At 40.9% G+C, this 18,220-nt stretch overlaps 1 protein-coding gene across 2 annotated transcripts in view; it reads left to right on the forward strand.

The window, feature by feature from the left end:
- MTHFD1L (methylenetetrahydrofolate dehydrogenase (NADP+ dependent) 1 like) overlaps positions 1-18,220 on the forward strand; it is a 269,374-nt gene that overhangs the window by 140,291 nt on the left and 110,863 nt on the right. For both annotated transcript variants that reach the window (XM_060240830.1, XM_060240823.1), the window contains exons 22-24: positions 3,498-3,539; positions 5,388-5,488; positions 12,735-12,912. In XM_060240830.1, the coding sequence (XP_060096813.1) occupies positions 3,498-3,539; positions 5,388-5,488; positions 12,735-12,912 (321 nt within the window). The remainder of the gene's footprint in view (positions 1-3,497; positions 3,540-5,387; positions 5,489-12,734; positions 12,913-18,220) is intronic.

An 18,220-nucleotide genomic window follows, 5' to 3' on the forward strand; every position in this document is an offset into this window, starting at 1 on the left:
CACAGAATGCATGTCCTGCTCCTGCTGTCTCGCCCTTTTAAAAATCCTGCTAATTACCTTTTCTGCTTAATATTTTGCAAACTCACTTTCTTACCTACAGCATGATCCTAACCATGTTTACTCAGAAGTAAAGTCCCATTGATCTCAATGGAACCTTCTGCTATGTGAGTATGTTTTGGAATGCAGCTCTAATATTATTTCATACACCTTGCACATCCTCCAGAGACATGTATGCTGGGCAGAAAAAAGTAACTATTTTGCACCAACCACCCAACTCCCACCTCCACAGCTTTGGGGGAGTATGGGATATATTTCTTTCTTGTGCAGAAACCCCCCTACAGAAGAAGAAGACTGCAGATTTATACCCTGCCCTTCTCTCTGAATCAGAGACTCAGAGTGGCTTACAATCTCCTATATCTTCTCCCCCCACAACAGACACCCTGTGAGGTGGGTGGGGCTGTGAGCTCTCACAACAGCTGCCCTTTCAAGGACCACCTCTGCCAGAGCTATGGCTGACCCAAGGCCATTCCAGCTGGTGCAAGTGGAGGAGTGGGGAATCAAATCCGGTTCTCCCAGATAAGAGTCCACACACTTAACCACTACACCAAACTGGCTCTCAGGGCAAACGTAAGACTATTTTGAATGTTTATGTGCAGACTGAGTACAGCCATGGAAACTTGTTTTAGCTTCTTGGCCAAATGAAACACTGAAGTCTCATCATGGAAAGCTGCTGGCTGTGCAGCTCATAACTTGCAAACTATTTTTTTTTCTTTTTCTAGTACATGAATATTTCTAGCTCATTTCCTTTGCCTAGCTTTTCAGCTGAGAAATAATGTTGGATCTAAGGAATTATATTTTATTGACTTTTTGTACTTTCTTATTCCCATACTAAAAAATGGCCAAATTCAGCTTAGCAGATGTATACTTGTTGGTAATTAATTTTAAGCAACAGATATGCTCAAAATCTGTCAGAACTGAGGTGAGTGGTTAGATTTGCTTAATGGCCCTTCATAAGGAGACAGGTAGAGGGAGCAAACCCAGTAAAGACATTCCTCCTCCCCACTGCTCAACGTGACTTCCCAAGGCCACTCACATACTCCTCTCTCTCTGCTGCCTCCTTCTGGCCTTCTAGCCACAATTCTGGCCATGCCCAAATGACTTATTTCTCCAGTCTTGTTTTTATTGCTTCTCCCTACCTGGCCTATATGGACCAGGAGTATCACCTAAGGGGGATCTGTTGTTAACCACAGTTATAATGAGTAATTAAAATGAGATTGAGTTATTATAATGGCATTTAATGTTGATGCCAGATTCATCTCTTAATCATGTCCATTAAACTTTGAAAATGAGACTCTTATTAAGGCTGAAATTACATTTTATTTCACTTGCAGATTATGAAGGACAAGGTTTTAAATAATAGGGTAGAGTAGGGATGTGCATTTGGTTCTACCCAAACTTATTGGTATTTTTCAGGTACATTTTGGCTTCCCAATGTATCCAGGTTTTTTCAGGAAAAGTGTGGGGGAGGAATCCCAAGAAAAGCCCATGTGTGTGTATGTGTGTGTGAGGCTTCTACAGCAATCCTCTTAAAGTTTCAAGGGATCAGACTGAATTTTTTTTTAACCACTATTTTTCTTTTTGGTCTGTTGGACCCCTAAAAAATTGGGATTTCTGAAAAATCCTAGATCCAAATACCATAACAATATTGGGATCCAGGATTTTTCAGAAATTGAATTTTTTCAGGTCCAAAACACCCAAACTGAAAAATACCAATTTAAACACCCTTAGAATCACTTGGACTGCAAGAAGATCAAATAAAGAGTTGGAATCGACTGTGCAACTGAACAACAAACGAGTTGAGGTAGCAGGATGTGCCGCTATTTAATTACACATGATGAAATTCATCTCAGCCTTATAAGTGTTGTTGTCTGCTACAGTGATGATGGCGTTAGAGTTCTTCTTCCCTTTTGTGCTGCCTAGGCTAAGTTCCAGAAATGCTTTGCCATCCCTAGGACTTCACAGGGAAATGGGAGACAGCAGTAACTTATATTTAAGTCCTGGGATAAGAGGGTGAGGAAGTTTGGAAAAAGGGGTTTGAAGCTATTTCTAAGCAGAACACACAGCATATGCTGGGCTTATTCAATTATAATATACTGGATGACAATTACTAGGTGCAAAGAGCAAATATCTTCTAAAGTTTCTAAAACTCTTGAGCAGATCTTTGGCTTTCCCACAACATCAGGAATCCCGTTTAATGTGGATAGGTTCTGAGGCAGATGCGATCTCCTCATGAAGCATTGACTAAATTAGCCTGCTTTCCCTAAAAGCCAGGCTCTGAGAACTATATAGTTCCCTAAGAATGGATGCTACCCCTCACCTAACCCTTTAGAGGCACAAATCCTATCAGACAGTTATCTGCATTTTCTTCACCATGTCCCTCTTGCATCTGGCTCCTGCAGCATTGCATGGGTCCTAGTTGGCTTAGTGCTTTGCACACACAAGGAGGAGGAGGAGGAGAATATGATGATGATGATGATGATGATGATGATGATGATGATGATGATGATGATGATGATGATGGATTTATAGCCCACCCTATACTGTGAATCTCAGAGTGGTCACCATTTCCTTTACCTTCCCCTCCACCCACAACAGACACCCTGTGAGATAGGTGGGGCCGAGAGAGCTCTTACAGCAGCTGCCCTTTCAAGGACAACAACTACAAGAACTATGGCTGACCCAAGGCCATTCCAGCAGCTGCAAGCAGAGGAGTGTGGAATCAAACCTGATTCTCCCGGATAAGAGTCTGCGCACTTAACCTCTACACCAAACTGGCTCTCATAGGCATACAGGGCATTCATGGTTGATATAAAGGGGCAGGACCTTTGCCCATCTGTCACAGCAGTCTAACCAATAACATGAATGCAACAGTAGGAGAAATTGATTGATTGAATGGGAGTATTTTATCTCACTTTTCTCAGAAGATCAGACTAAAAATAGAAGGAAATGGCAAAGAGTGTGCTCAGCTCTCTCTGTTCCACTTTCTCTTGCCGTCCCTCCTTCCCCTCCCCCTGCTCTCAGGGCCTGGCAGAGAAAGATCAAAATGGAAGCATAAAATATTTATAAATAGTGGTGGTTATATGTTTAGGTGTGTTAAAACTAGTTGCGAATGTAGATTTGACCACTGTTTTGTCAGCATGGAGGTTGCCAAAGTACATCACAATAACATAATATAATTTGCTTGCTCAAATATGGTAAATTATTACCGAAAGAAGCCCAGTGAAACAGTACATGGCAAGTTACAACAAATTCCCACTTGTTAACATTTTACATGTCAGCATTTAAAGATGTTTATAAAAACAATGGCGGCTGCTCTTAGAAGTATGTCAAAACATAAGTTTTATAGACCGTCTCAAAATCCAGAATCTTGAAACAATATTTGGTAATGGTCTGAATTATTAAGTCATTGTTTGTTAACTACTTGTTTATGATTTTAGGTAACAGCAGGTGCCCCACTTAAGAGGGAATACACAGAAGAGGTAAGAACATTTGCTGCAGAATGTACAGCACGTTTAAAAAATCCATGTTACAATAGTTGGTAATTTGCAGACAGCAGTGCTTTTTTTTAGCAGAATACACAGGATTGCAGTTCCAACTGACTTGGCATCATATTGGCCTAATATGCAAATGAGTTCCTGCGGGGCTTTTTCTACAAAAAAAGTCCTGGCAGGCAGTAAGGTAAGATGAGAATTAAGGTGTGCTACCTACAAAAATCTGACCTCGGTAGGTTCCACCAAATGTATTGCAGCTAACATTCAATATTACGTTTATGAAAACAACACAATTCAGAATTACTGTAACTGCTTTTTGGATTTGTTGAAGAGAACAACACATTTGTCCAGGCCTCTCTGTTATGTTCAGAAACTGTACACTATGGTCTCATTATTATTTACGAGTTTATGGTTGGTTTTCTCACTACAAAAGCATTGTTTATTTTTGGTGTCACAGCAGTGTTTGTTATTCCTGCTTTGATGATCTAGCCAATGCAGATTGCCTTGTTTCCCATCTCAGCAAGCAGGATGCTCTTTAGGTCTCACCTTCTTGTTGTTTTTCTCCATTGTGCCTCTGCACTGAGCATGTGGCATTCACTGCTGTGTTTTTTTAGCTTCACAACTTTGATGGAAGTAGATTTCCTGTCCACAAAAGTCGTGTCACAAATATACTGAGAGACATGTGTCTCTGTATACCGGTAATACTTGGCTTTGCCCAATGTATGCATACAACTAACAGGATACAGTGATACTGATTTATTAATGACATAACTACAGCAGATGCCATGATTTTGGTGGTTCTTGACTGATGGTTCTACTTTTTTTGTAGAAAAAGCCCAGCAGGAACTCATTTGCAAATTAGGCCACATGCCCTGAAACCAAGCCAGCTGGAACTGCATTCCTGCTGGAAAAAAACCCTGGCTACCCTTAAACAGAGAAGAATGAAAGGACATGTTCCAACAAAGCAATCTCTCTTTCATACAGACTCATGTCCCAGCACTATCCTGATTCTTTCTCCCCCCTTACACTCAGGTTGTATCTTATTTCCTCCCCAACATTCACTTGGTTCTTTTTTCCTGCCTTAACTTAATCACCCCGTCCTTGACCTGGAGCCCTGCGTACCTCAGGAGGATTCAGAGAAAGTGTTGTAGAATCTTTGTGTGAGCTTCCAGCAAGATCAGAGAGCCTTTTATTGCTCTGGAAGCTACCACCAGGCCTCTGTAAGATGTGGATCCTCTAGGCACCCACTGCCAGCCAAATCTACAGTTAATTGTGTTGGAGATCTGCATATTAGCAGAATCCAAAATTAGTCTTGTGACACAAGTGTATTAGTCTTGAAATTGTTCAATAGAATGGATTTCATATTTCAGTTGTTAAAAGGTTTTTATGTCTCTGTCCTGAATGTGACCATCTTTATACTGGTAATATGTTGAACAGAGCCATCTCTAAAATATGGGACAAACTAATAATGATATTTGGGTAGGAAATGTCTTTATTAAATGCATTTACCATGTAAACCCTTTAGGTGGAGCTGTGGGTTAGAGTAGGGGAATCTGGGCAATAACCCTGCACAATTCTCAGTACCTTCTTTTTCTTAGCCCTAATGTTTCTGACAAGTATTTTGACAGGCATTTCAGTGATTGTAACGGTTGTCTTACTTGCTCCCACACTTATGGCCTGGTGGTTGGAAATAAATGCACTGTGATGTTGAGCATGGCTCACAGCATTGAGGAATAACTATCTTCAGATGATTAGAGTCCTTTTTATTAGTTTTAAAAATTAAAATTAAATTTTATATTATATATTCCAATAACATTTGGCTTTCTTTCCTTTTAGAACCTCAAGTTGGTATCTGATGGCTGCTGTAATTTGCAAAAACAAATTGAAATTGCACAACTCTTTGGTGTTCCTGTTGTGGTTGCTTTAAATGTTTTCAGGTAGATTGAATCATCCTTTATTCAGCTTGTAAATAGCCCCATTACTAAGTGCATGGTGTTAGGACACGCAGTTCTAGTGCCATTCCAATACTTCATCTCCTCATCTCTGTATTTGTTAGTTTTATTGCAGGTTGTAGCACACAGTTTGGCATTAAAATCCCTGTACTTGAATTGTCATTTAGTCAACCAAGAATTTTGAATTGTATCTTGAAGGTGATTTATTTCAAGTACCTCCATATTATGTTTGTTTGCTCCGTTGTCTGTGACAGCAAATATACAATTTTTATTTTTATTTACCGTATTTGCCGGCGTATAAGATGACTGGGCGTATAAGACGACCCCCCAACATTTCCACTCAAAATATAGAGTTTGTTATATACTCGCCGTTTAAGACTACCCCCTTTTCCGCACACCTTCCACACACTTTCTCCTCTTTGTTCCCGCCTCATCTAGCGCCGGGTGGCAGAGCTTGCAGAGTAGTCTATCTCTAGACCGAATAAGCGTGGCCCTTTTAAGACGGATGATTTCTCGTCCCCTGAGCTCCCACCCTTAGCCTTCACTGGAGAGGAAGAGTGGCAGAATATGGCAGCTGAGTAGGGAGAAAGCGTTTTGGGAGTTGTAGTAGTGCATAATATAAACACAGAAAGCAAGTCCCCACCTGAAGCAATCTTATAGTTAGAACTTCAATAGTACAGAAACAACAGAAGAAGAGGAGGGAGAGTTTAACAAGGAGGAAAGTAAGTTCAAACAGGCATATTCAGGTAAAATAAACTAAAGTCTCCTGGCCAGTGTGGTATAGTGGTTGCTGGACTAGAATCTGGAAGACTTGAGTTCAAATCCCCAATCTTTCAGGAATTTAATTTGGTGGTGTTGGGCCACTTTTTCTGTCTCTCCCTCTCTCATTGTTACCCGGCCGGGTCAGAGAAGGATGCCTGCACACGCACGCAAGAGCACCCACAGGCTCGCGAGCTTCAAAGACAGCCCCCCCCCAACCCCGGAAAGCAGCATGTGCGGAGAGGAGCCACTGGTTTTCGTGAGGCTTTTTTCCCTTTTTAAAAATGCCAGCTGGGAGGCCGCTCATCGCTTTAGATGCGCCAGCTTCTCTCCCCACCAGCCAGCAGGCCAAAGGATGCAGAGAGTCAAGGTGCAAATAAAAAGAGGAGGGGGGGAGGAGCCATCGTTGCAATATTTTTTTTTTAAGTAGAAATCCTCCCTGCCCTGGATAATATCTTTTTACTGCGTTTTCCCATCCTCCATCTCTGGGGCGAAATTGGAAGCTGGAGAAATGGGAGACCATCTGCAATAAGGGCGTTTACAGCCGAAGCAATACAGGGGAGGGAAGGGGGAATGATCGTTGGTGGAAACTGGGGGTGGGGGGAGCACATCTCTGCCCGCGTGCAGCTACAGTCCCAGACAAACACACCCGGCCAGCAGATCTCTTGCCTCTCCCCTCCCCGTACAAACAGAGAACGACAGACGGAGCCTGTAAGCAAATGCAAGTCTGGTTTGCCCACCAGCAAGAAAAGGGAGAAAGGCTCGAAGAGCATCCACAGCCCCTTTCTCCTGCTGGATGAAAACTGCCCCCTTATTCTCCCCCGAAGCGAGAGCTGCAAGGCAGCGAATCCCTAGGAACAGGAGACAGAAGGTCGCTAAATACCGTAATGTATAGGTGGTTGCTTTGTGTTTTCGTTTCAAGGCTGCAAAGACAGCAGCCAGAGAGCGAGCAACCGCAGAACTCAGAAAGGGCTTACTTCCAAGTAAGCATGCAAAGGGCTTGCACAGCACCTTTTCCCTCCACTCAGCACAAGATAGCCTCTCACCCCCATGACCCCGTCCCTTGTGCTTTGGATCTACCGTATTTCCCCAAAAATAAGACTTACCCAAAAAATAAGCCCATCACAAATGCATAGAAATCCTGCTAGGGCTTATTTTTTGGGTAGGTCTTATTTTCGGGGAAACACGGTATCCCAACTGAAGTGCACCCGGCGTATAAGACGACCCCCCCACTTGGAGGCATGTTTTTCAGGGCAAAAAAGTCGTCTTATACGCCGGCAAATACGGTATTTGTGAGTTCACCTTTATCCCAGGTAACTGGACCCATAGTGAATAACAATGAAATCAGTACAAGATAGAATCATTCTTAATGTAACAATAAAACAACCAGCGGAGTGGGGGGATGCTTAAAATAAAATTCAACAGATTTCACAGTCTTTCTAGGCACCCATAGAACAATTATCTTGAGGAGCCAAAGACCCCTCAAAACTGCAAGACAGATGCAGGTATCCTAATTTCCCCTGGGAGGCTATTCCATAACTTGGGGATGATTAATCTTTAGTTCTTCACTTATAAATTCCTTAAGTGCCTGATCAGTCAACCAAGTAATGAGGGAGGGAGAAATTATCAAACTGAAATTGCTATTCACAGGTACCAGTAACATAAGCTATTAATGTTTTTGTTTATAATCAGGTGTAATAACACTTCAAAAGATTAAAAGATTAAATGAAAAGATTTAATAAAAATTACAGGTATTGTAAGATTTATCATCATCATTATCATTATTATTATTACTTCTGTTTATACCTGCCTTTCTCACTGGTATCCAGGGCAGATTACAAGTATGATTATAACTTCCAGTCAAACAGCAAGCGGATTACAAGATACAGTAGCATTTGAATTTAACAGCAAAGACGAAGTAATGCAGTTGAGTCAAGACTGCAGAACAGGCGAAAGGGGGAAGGGAACAGAACTCACGTAGACCTCTCTGTTTAAACTTACAAAGTGGTGGCTGTGGATGTTTTCTAGTAGCCTAGGTTTTTCCCCAAAACATCTTGAACAAAACTGTAATTGGTTCTCTGTTTTAAAAACCCTCACTTGATTGGCCAATGTTAGGCCAATTTAACATAAGAACATAATTTAACATAAGAACATAAGAGAAGCCATGTTGGATCAGGCCAATGGCCCATCCAGTCCAACACTCTGTGTCACACAGTGGCATATATATATATATATATATATATATATATATATATATATATATATATATATATATATATATATATATATATATATATATATATATATATATATATACACACACACACACACACACAAACACACACTGTGGCTAATAGCCACTGATGGACCTCTGCTCCATATTTTTATCTAACCCTCTCTTGAAGCTGTCTATGCTTGTAGCCGCCACCACCTCCTGTGGCAGTGAATTCCACTTGTTAATCACCCTTTGGGTGAAGTACTTCCTTTTATCTGTTTTAGCCTGACTGCTCAGCAATTTCATCGAATGGCCATGAGTTCTTATATTGTGAGAAAGGGAGAAAAGTACTTCTTTCTCTACTTTCTCCATCCCATGCATTATCTTGTAAACCTCTATCATGTCACCCCGCAGTCGACGTTTCTCCAAGCTAAAGATCCCCAAGCGTTTCAACCTTTCTTCATAGGGAAAGTGTTCCAACCCTTTAATCATTCTAGTTGCCCTTTTCTGGACTTTTTCCAATGCTATAATATCCTTTTTGAGGTGCGGTGACCAGAATTGCCCACAGTATTCCAAATGAGACCACGCCATCGATTTATACAGGGGCATTATGATACTGGCTGATTTGTTTTCAGTTCCCTTCCTAATAATTCCCAGCATGGTGTTGGCCTTTTTTATTGCAATCGCACACTGTCTTGACATTTTCAGTGAGTTATCTACCACGACTCCAAGATCTCTCTCTTGGTCAGTCTCTGCCAGTTCACACCCCATCAACTTGTATTTGTAGCTGGGATTCTTGGCCCCAATGTGCATTACTTTGCACTTGGCCACATTGAACCTCATTTGCCACGTTGATGCCCACTCACCCAGCCTCAACAGATCCCTTTGGAGTGCCTCACAATCCTCTCTGGTTCTCACCACCCTGAACAATTTAGCATCATCTGCAAACTTGGCCACTTTACTGCTCATTCCCAATTCCAAATCATTTATGAACAAGTTAAAGAGCTTTCTGGAAGTCAAGGTAAACAACATCTATCGGGTCTCCTTTGTCCATATGTTTGTTCACCCCCTCAAAGAAATGTAACAGTTAGTGAGGCAAGATCTTCCCTTACAGAACCCATGCTGAGTTTTCCTCAATAACCCGTGTTCATCAATGTGCCTACTCATTCTGTCCTTGATAATGGTTTCTACCAACTTTCCCGGTATTGAAGTCAGACTGACTGGCCTGTAATTTCCCGGATCTCCTCTGGAACCCTTTTTAAAGATGGGGGTGACATTCGCTTCCTTCCAGTCCTCAGGAACGGAGGCAGATATCAATGAAAGATTACATATTTTTGTCAGAAGATCCACAAGTTCAACTTTGAGTTCTTTCAGAACTCTTGGATGTATGCCATCCGGACCTGGTGACTTCAAATTTCAAACAAAGCAAAAAATGGTGGCAGAGAAACTTAAGCATTTCCTGGGTGACTTATCTGCCCTTGACTTTTTCCAGTCTGGCTTCAGACTTTGCTATGGAATAGAGACACCCTGAGCTTTGGTGGACAAGCTTGGAGCCAGTTTGGTGTAGTGGTTAAGTGTGCGGACTCTTATCTGGGAGAACAGGGTTTGATTCCCCACTCCTCCATTTACAGCTGCTGGAATGGCCTTGGGCTAGCCATAGCTAGCACAGGAGTTGTCCTTGAAAGGACAGCTGCTGTGAGAACCCTCTCAGCCCCACCCACCTCACAGGGTGTCTGTTGTGGGGGAGAAGATATAGGCGATTGTAAGCCATTCTGAGTCTCTGATTCAGAGAGAAGGGCGGGGTGTACAGTCTTCTTCTTCTCTGCCAGTATATTTTTAAGGAATATGCATCTTTGTTAATTTTGCTGAATCTCTCAACTATTTTTGAACTACATGGCCACTCAGTTGTATTAGTGCCTGGGAAATGTGGATATTAGTGCTGCATCACTTCAGCAGCTTACATATCTTTTCATAAATAGTGTGCAGAAAGTCGTATTCTGAAGTTCTTGGTCGGCAGCTTGTTCTGCAGCCGTCCTCAGAGTTCTGTGGTGTCACCTGTGTTATTTAATATACGCATAAGGACATAAGATCATCCACCATTTTTTGTGTAGGGTGTCATCAATACATAAGGCAGGCAGACACTAGCCCAGAACAAAAGAGGATGCTTCTGGATGCTTAATCAAAGATACACTGATGACACTCAGCTATGGAAGCATCACCATCTGTTCTGAGCTAGTGTCTGCCTGCCATGGTCAGGGTGGGACTGAAGGAGAAGGAGTTGATACTTTACCACACCCCCACAAACAAGTGAAAATAACGTGGATATTTAGCTTGTGTGTTTGTGCAGGGAACATGAGGTGGTTGTGAATAGCAAGTTTTCAGTAAGAAAAGGATGATAGAGACCTGATTTAAAAGGAATATAGAGTTTATTGAGGGATTTGGTATAATAGTTGGGGAGGGACTTATCTTAAGGAAACACCAGCAGTACTAAATAAATGCATAGATATATTCCTTATCCTAACTAATATAGCAGCAATAACCAAACATTCAGCAAAGCTCCTCCATATTGGAGCAGGAGTTATTCTTTGAGCTAAAGGTATACATGTGGAAAAATGGGAACTGGAGAAAAGAGAAGTGGAAGCAGTTGGAACAGAGGTGTCCAGTCTTCCAGATGTGAGGCCCTAAAGAACAGCAGAGTAAAGTGTCAGCTTTCTATGTAGTGCATGTGTGGTTTGGAAAATAAGAGGGGGAAATAGATCAAGAGGGAGAGCAAAGATTGCCTGTCCTATTGTGCAAAGAAATCAGATTAAAAGAAGGAGGGATCCAGTGTATTCTGGGAGCCTCTGTTGCAATTCAGCTGGTATTCTGGATCAGACACTAGTTACTGCCTCTAAAGCCAGGCTAGTTATACTGTTTTTGGCCCATAGCTTAAAATGGGTTCTTTTCAAGAAGCAAAAGACTATGACAGAGGATAAAGTAATACTTGAGAGTTAGGCAGTTTATCAGGAGAAAACTATAGAGCTGACTAAAGAGTACCAGGGAAGGACAATAGGAAGGGAAGTTTGTGATTTAATTATAATTCAGGATTTCAAAACTGGATACATGAAGCTGAGTCATATATTCAGCAGGAACTTTGGGGACAATTGATTTAAATATTATATTCCTGTTGTCCCCAAAGTTCAGACTATCACAAGGCAGTTAAATTTTGAATTGTGTTAATAGTGAGGGATTGCATACCATGTAAAAGACAGTACAGGAAGAAGCATCTTTTTGTTCTAGCTTGGTGTGGCTTAATCGCTGTAGTCCTGTTGGTGCTCCCTTATTTCTCCCCAAAATACTTTCTTGAAGCATTTATGTTGTCCCAAGATCCTCTGCTGTGTTCACCACTGCAGCATTCTCTGTGAACCACAAAACATGACAGTTGCTCTATGTGTGTTCGCAATGCTATACATGCAGTATGCACATTCAGGCTGGGAGGGAGGGTGTGCAAACGAAAGGGGGGGCTGGTAACAGTAAAATGTAGGTGATGCTGGTTGACAAGCCTGATGGACTATCTGATTGACAATATGTTACTCTTGAAGAGATGTGTGTTTCTTTGTCTGATTCAGTGAAGAGTGTAGTTGTAGTATTAGATTTCTGCTTGATTGAAACGTGGATTGTTGGAGACTTTCCAGGAGGTCTAAGAAGAAGCAGGAATAGCAGTTTATTCATTATGTATTATTTTTGCCTATTACATTAAACCTTTAGAAATAAGACCTTCAACTAAAAGGGTCCAGGCAAATAGGTGTGAAAAACCTTAGCTTGAGACTCTGGAGAGCTGCTGCCAGTCTGAGTAGACAATACTGACTTTGATGGACCGAGGGTCTGACTCAGTATAAGGCAGCTTCATATGTTCATATACCAATTTCACAGCTAACAAACCAACCTTGCCAGCATACAATATACTGATACACTGTGAAAGAGATGCAAAATTCCTTGCAAAACTTAGCTTGAAATGACAGAGAAAGGGAGACTTCTAAGTACACAAGTGAAAGAACAGATCCTGTTCTTACTAGTATTTTTGTTTTTTGTTTTTCTGCTCCTCCCTTCTTTCACACAGTTCTTAACACTGAAAATGTACATGTTGTTAAAGTTCCTATTGCATATAATGTGTATTCTCCCTGAATAGCTACTCTTACCCAATATGCTTAAGTACGAAGAACTGCTTAACAAATATGACTGATGAAGTAGCAAATGAAATAATTCTCATGTTGGCAGGACGGACTCTCCAGCGGAAATTGATTTGGTCTGTGAGATTGCCAAGCAGTCTGGAGCCTCTGATGCTGTGCCTTGCAATCATTGGTCTGATGGAGGGAGAGGAGCTGTGGAATTAGCTCAGGCCGTAAGAAGAGCTGCTAATAAGCAGAATACATTCAGATATCTGTATGACCTGGAGGTAAGAGAGATTAATACTGCCACACACACACAAAAAAAAGAGGGGTGAGATGCAACAGTTCTCTCCGGGTAAAAAATACCAAACAGCAAACACAGCATGTTGGTAAGCAAGCAGCCTTTCAGGAAGCACCCCTAGCAAAGCACATTACTCCCATTGGAATAGGGTGTTTGCTTGTGTTCTTTGTGAAATTTATTTTAAGTATCTTGCAGTCTATCAGTAGAGATCTAAAACATTTTTTTAAAAAAATTATGGCTTTGACAACATGTGGTTGAAAGGGTTTTTTACCCATTCTGTTGAATTTTATCTTATTTTGATCCCTCCTGTTTTCCAAGGAGCTCATAGCAGCATACAGAGGGCCCTCACCCTCCATCTTATCCTCAAAACAGTCCTGTGAAGTAAAATTAGGTTAAAAGCAACTGGCTCAAGATCATCAATTGAGTTTCTGTGATAGGGGTTGGCGAGAGCAGCACTGCTCTTCTATAGCATGAAGATTAGATAAAAGTCTAAATGTCAGCTTTAGTGCCTGAAGAGATCTGGTAGATTTGTCTGTTGTTGCTACAAATAACGGAGCTTTAGGTACTGGACTGTTTCTTTGTCCATGGATTTGTTCATTCAGGCAGCCGACAGATAACCATAAAATGCAATAATATCTAGAGCTATAAAATGCTGCAATTAAAAACAGTTTAAAATATAATGCAAGAAATTAATCAGGTCATTCAAAGGCCTTCTCAAATGCAAAATAAGCCTGTTCAACCCTGACCTGAATGGCCCAGGCTAGGCTGATTTCCTAGATCTCAGAAGCTAAGCAGGTTGTGAGATGGGAGATCACCAAGGAAGTGCTGAGTTGTTATGCAGAAGCAGGTAATGGCAAACCTTGTCTGTTCTTATCTTGCCATGAAAACCTTACAGAGTCTCCATAGGTTGGCTGCAGCTTGGCTGTACTTTCCAGCACCAGACCTGTTCAGCAGGACCTGACAAGATGGTTTCAGTCTTTGCAATCTTCAATTGGTTCAGGGCCTAGGACATTATTTTGTAGCATCCTTGAAATTAAGCTGATGAATGTCTGGATATGAAACTAGTGGGAGTTCAGCCAATCTGAGAGGGGTAGATTTGTGTAATTAACAAATCATTAGATCCTTCCAAATAACTTCCTTTAAATTCTGTCAGGGCAAAATAGTATAAAATTGTATAAAGAAACAGAAACATATCGCCTTGAGGCTGAGAAATGGGGAAGGATGTGGAGAAATATTACTTCAGTTGTCAAGGGACTGAAATACTAAGAAATAAGAATGAGAAAAGGATAAAGATACATAGATAAATTACAATATTGGGAATTATACAAGGGACATGTTTAAAAATGCAACTGGCTCACAAAGCTTTGAGAAGAACACAGAAAACTTTGAGCATTAACAGCATTGTCTTCACTCAGTTACCTACATAAATTGTTTGCATAGTTTGTTTCCTTTACTTTGTTAGAGAATTGTTAGCAAAAGTCATCTGAACCCACCATGAAGTAATCTGTTTTTTTAAAGTGTCAGTTTGAATACATATGGAGAACATCAACATATCAACTCCCTTATCAAAGAGGACTGACTCAACCATTAGCCATTTATCTGAAGAAGTGGGCCTGCACGTGAAAGTTTATACCCAGAATTAAACTTTGTTGGTATTGGACTCAAACATTGTTCTGTTGCTTTAGACCCACATGGCTGCCCATCTGAAGCTGAGATAACAAGGACAGGATGATAGAGGGAAGAAAGGAAGGAGCATACACGTCCTTTCCTGCATACATCCCAGGTTTCAATAGTTAAAGAGCCTGTTTTTAGAGCGCCATGCCATTCAGTGCTGAAGTGTTTCTGCTGCCAGTCATCTTGTATGGGACAACTCAATTTTTTCTTAATTTCTTAAAAGTACAGAAACCATGCCACAAGTGTGATGAACTGTCTCACCTTAGTATACCATCTAGAATAAAGATGTAATATAAAAGGACAATTTAGAGGATGTCTCTGCCACATGTTAAGTTTGCTTCCTTCCATGCTTCACAATGTGATTGACAAATGCATTTGTGAAAAAACTGAATGCTGGTATAACTGTCATTCTTGATCTCCACATCATGCAAAGATAGGCATGCGTTCTATATTTTGGAGTTTTATGAATTTTGGTGTCCTTATTAATAATTAAAGGAGCCCCATGATGCAGAGTGGTAGAGCTGCAGTACTGCAGTCCAAGCTCTGCTTACAACCTGAGTTCGATCCTAGTGGAAGCTTGGTTCAGGTAACCAACTCAGGGTTGACTCAGCCTTCCATCCTTCCAAGGTCGGTAAAATAAGCTTGCTGGGGGTAAATGTAGATGACTGGGGAAGGCAATGGCAAACCACATCATAAAAGTCTGCCAAGAAAAGGTCCTAATGTGGCGTCACCTCATGGGTCAGTAATGACCCTGTGCTTGCACAGGGGACTACCTTTACCTTTAATAATATTTAAATTGCTCTTAAAATGCAAAATTGCCTTCCCTCAATGGGTTCTGGGTAGGGAACAACAATTAATAAATATACAAAGTTAAAAATTAATTCATACAAGCAAACAATATAACAATCTTTAAAACAAGTCAATTCTATAGATGGCAATATCAAACTGCAGCCACTTCTCCCATGCATCTCCCAGCTGGTATAAACAGATGACATAGCCTTAATGTAGTGGGTCACTGATGCCTCTTGATGGCATCTCCAAGCATCTCGAAGCATCAGTGCTATGCTCAGTTGGTTCTATGTTAACTGACATAACTTTAAAAAAAAAAACTCAGCACTGGAAAGAAAAGTTACATTTGCACTGAATGCAGTGAGGACATTTCTAAACCTGGATCTCCTCCAAAAATATTTTGTCTTTCACTCTTAAGTTAGTGTGGTGTTTGAAAAATGAAAACCATACTAGTTGGCATACAGTTAGCTGAACATTGCTGAATAGCCTGGTACATCATATCAGGCAGAAAACAATAGAGAAAGCACTGGTTTAAATCAAAGCATACACTCAAACAAAAAGAAGCAATAATACTGTAAAAGAACAGGAAGATAAAGCAGAACAGGTGTTACATTAGGAGAGAAAATGATGAGAGAAAACCACCCAGGTCACTAAGAAAGAAATGTTTTGCAGCAAAAAATCTTGAAACGTAAGTCCCCAAATCACCAGGAAAATGAGAAAGACTGCTGTTACTAAAGGTGCTGGGAGGGGAAAGGGATCAGTACAAACTTCTGGGAGTCTGCATGAGTCACACTGAAGGCCCACTGAGCTGGGCAAGTCATATGATTTTGGTTCATGTGATGTTTGTTCTGGGCTTGGGGGGGCACAGTCTATTGGGGAATTCGTGCAGCAGCCTTGTCCATTAGCAAATTTGATGAGGAGGTGAGTTATGAAATTCTAGGAACAATCTTTTTAAACCAGAGCCAATCATATGACTTGCTTGTGATTCTTAAGACATTCATTCAGTTTTCTAGAATCACATTCAAATTTGTTTATTTTTTGATTTACATTATTTACAGTCCACCTTTCTCACTGGGATTCAAGGAGGATTACACAAGGGAATGCTGTGGACATAAGTTTATCTTGATTTCAGTAAGGCTTTTGATAAGGTTCCACACGATATTGTTGTTGACAAGAATGAAAAATTATTTAGAGATCCTAATGGATCATACACTGAGCATGAATTAGCAGTGTGTTGCAATAGCTAAAAAGACAAATGCGATTTTGGGCTGTATCAACAGAAGTATACTGTCCAGGTAGTTGCAAATTTCCTTCATAGTGAAGGGGGCTGGAGTAGCTGACCTGTGGTGGTCCCTTCCAGCTCTGTGTATCTTTGAACTACTAGTCAATACAATCAACAGGATGGAAGGTTCAATAAACAATGCAATAGGATTAGGATTGTAGGAATCTGGAACCAACCAGAAATATAACAACAGAACTGAAGTGAAGTGTATTGTGTATATTATAATGTATTAATAAGGTACATTCAATGATGCAAAGTTCCATAGCAGCATAATTGAATATAGCACAGCAAGCTATATACAGTAGTATAGACCACAGTCCCTAATAATTTATCCAAGTAACTTTGTAAATTATTTTGTATAGTGCAACTGCATGGAAAAGCCTTCCTGAATAATTCAGTCTTGCATAGTTTGCAGAAAGCCAGGAGAGTGAGAGCCTTCCTGACCTCTTAAGGCAGGCCAGTCAGTCTGACTTCAATACCAGGAAAGCTGCTGGAAACGGTTATTAAAGAAAGAATTAGTAGGCACATTGATGAACAAAATTTATTGAGGAAGACTCAGCATGGGTTTTGTAAGGAAAGATCTTGTCTCACTAACCTGTTAAAGTTCTTTGAAGGAGTGAACAAACATGTGGACAAAGGGAACCCAATAGATGTTTATCTTGACTTCCAGAAAGCTTTTGATAAAGTTCCTCATCAAAGGCTCCTTAGTAAGCTCAAGAGTCATGGGGTGAAAGAACAAGTCCTTTTGTTGGCTAATTAATAAAAAGCAGAGAGTGAGTATAAATCGGCAATTTTTGCAGTGGAGGGTGGTAAGCAGTGGGGTGCTGCAGGGCTTAGTACTGGGTCCGATGCTTTTTAACTGGTTCATTAATTATTTGGAGTTGGGAGTTAGCAGTGAAGTGACTAAGTTTGCAGATGGCACTAAATTGTTCAGGGTGGTGAGAACCAGAGAGGATTGTAAGGCACTCCAAAGGGATATGTCAAGGCTGGGCGAGTGGGCATCAGCATGGCAAATGAGGTTCAACATGACTAAGTGCAAAGTAATGCACTTTGGGGCCAAAAATCAAACTGTAGATACAAGTTGATGGGGGTGTGGTAGATAACTCACTAAAAATGTCGAGACAGTGTGCGACCGCAATAAAAAAGGCCAACGCTATGCTGGGAATTATTAGGAAGGGAACTGAAAACAAATCAACCAGTATCATAATGCCCCTGTATAAATGGATGGTGCGGCCTCATTTGGAATACTGTGTACAATTCTGGCCATAGCACCTCAAAAAAGATATTATAGCATTGGAAAAAGTGCAGAAATGGGCAACTAGAATGATTAAAGAGTTGGAACACTTTCCTTATGAAGAAAGGTTAAAACGCTTGGAGCTCTTTAGCTTGGAGATACGTCAACTGAGGGGTGACATGATAGAGGTTTACAAGATTATGCATGGGATAGTGAAGGAAGAGAAAGAAGTACTTTTCTCCCTTTCTCACAATACAAGAACTCGTGGACATTAAGTGAAATTGCTGAGCAGTCGGATTAGAACGGATAAAAGGA

Source organism: Heteronotia binoei, chromosome 1 (genome assembly GCF_032191835.1).
Source record: "Heteronotia binoei isolate CCM8104 ecotype False Entrance Well chromosome 1, APGP_CSIRO_Hbin_v1, whole genome shotgun sequence".
NCBI classification, from domain to species: Eukaryota; Metazoa; Chordata; class Lepidosauria; order Squamata; family Gekkonidae; genus Heteronotia; species Heteronotia binoei.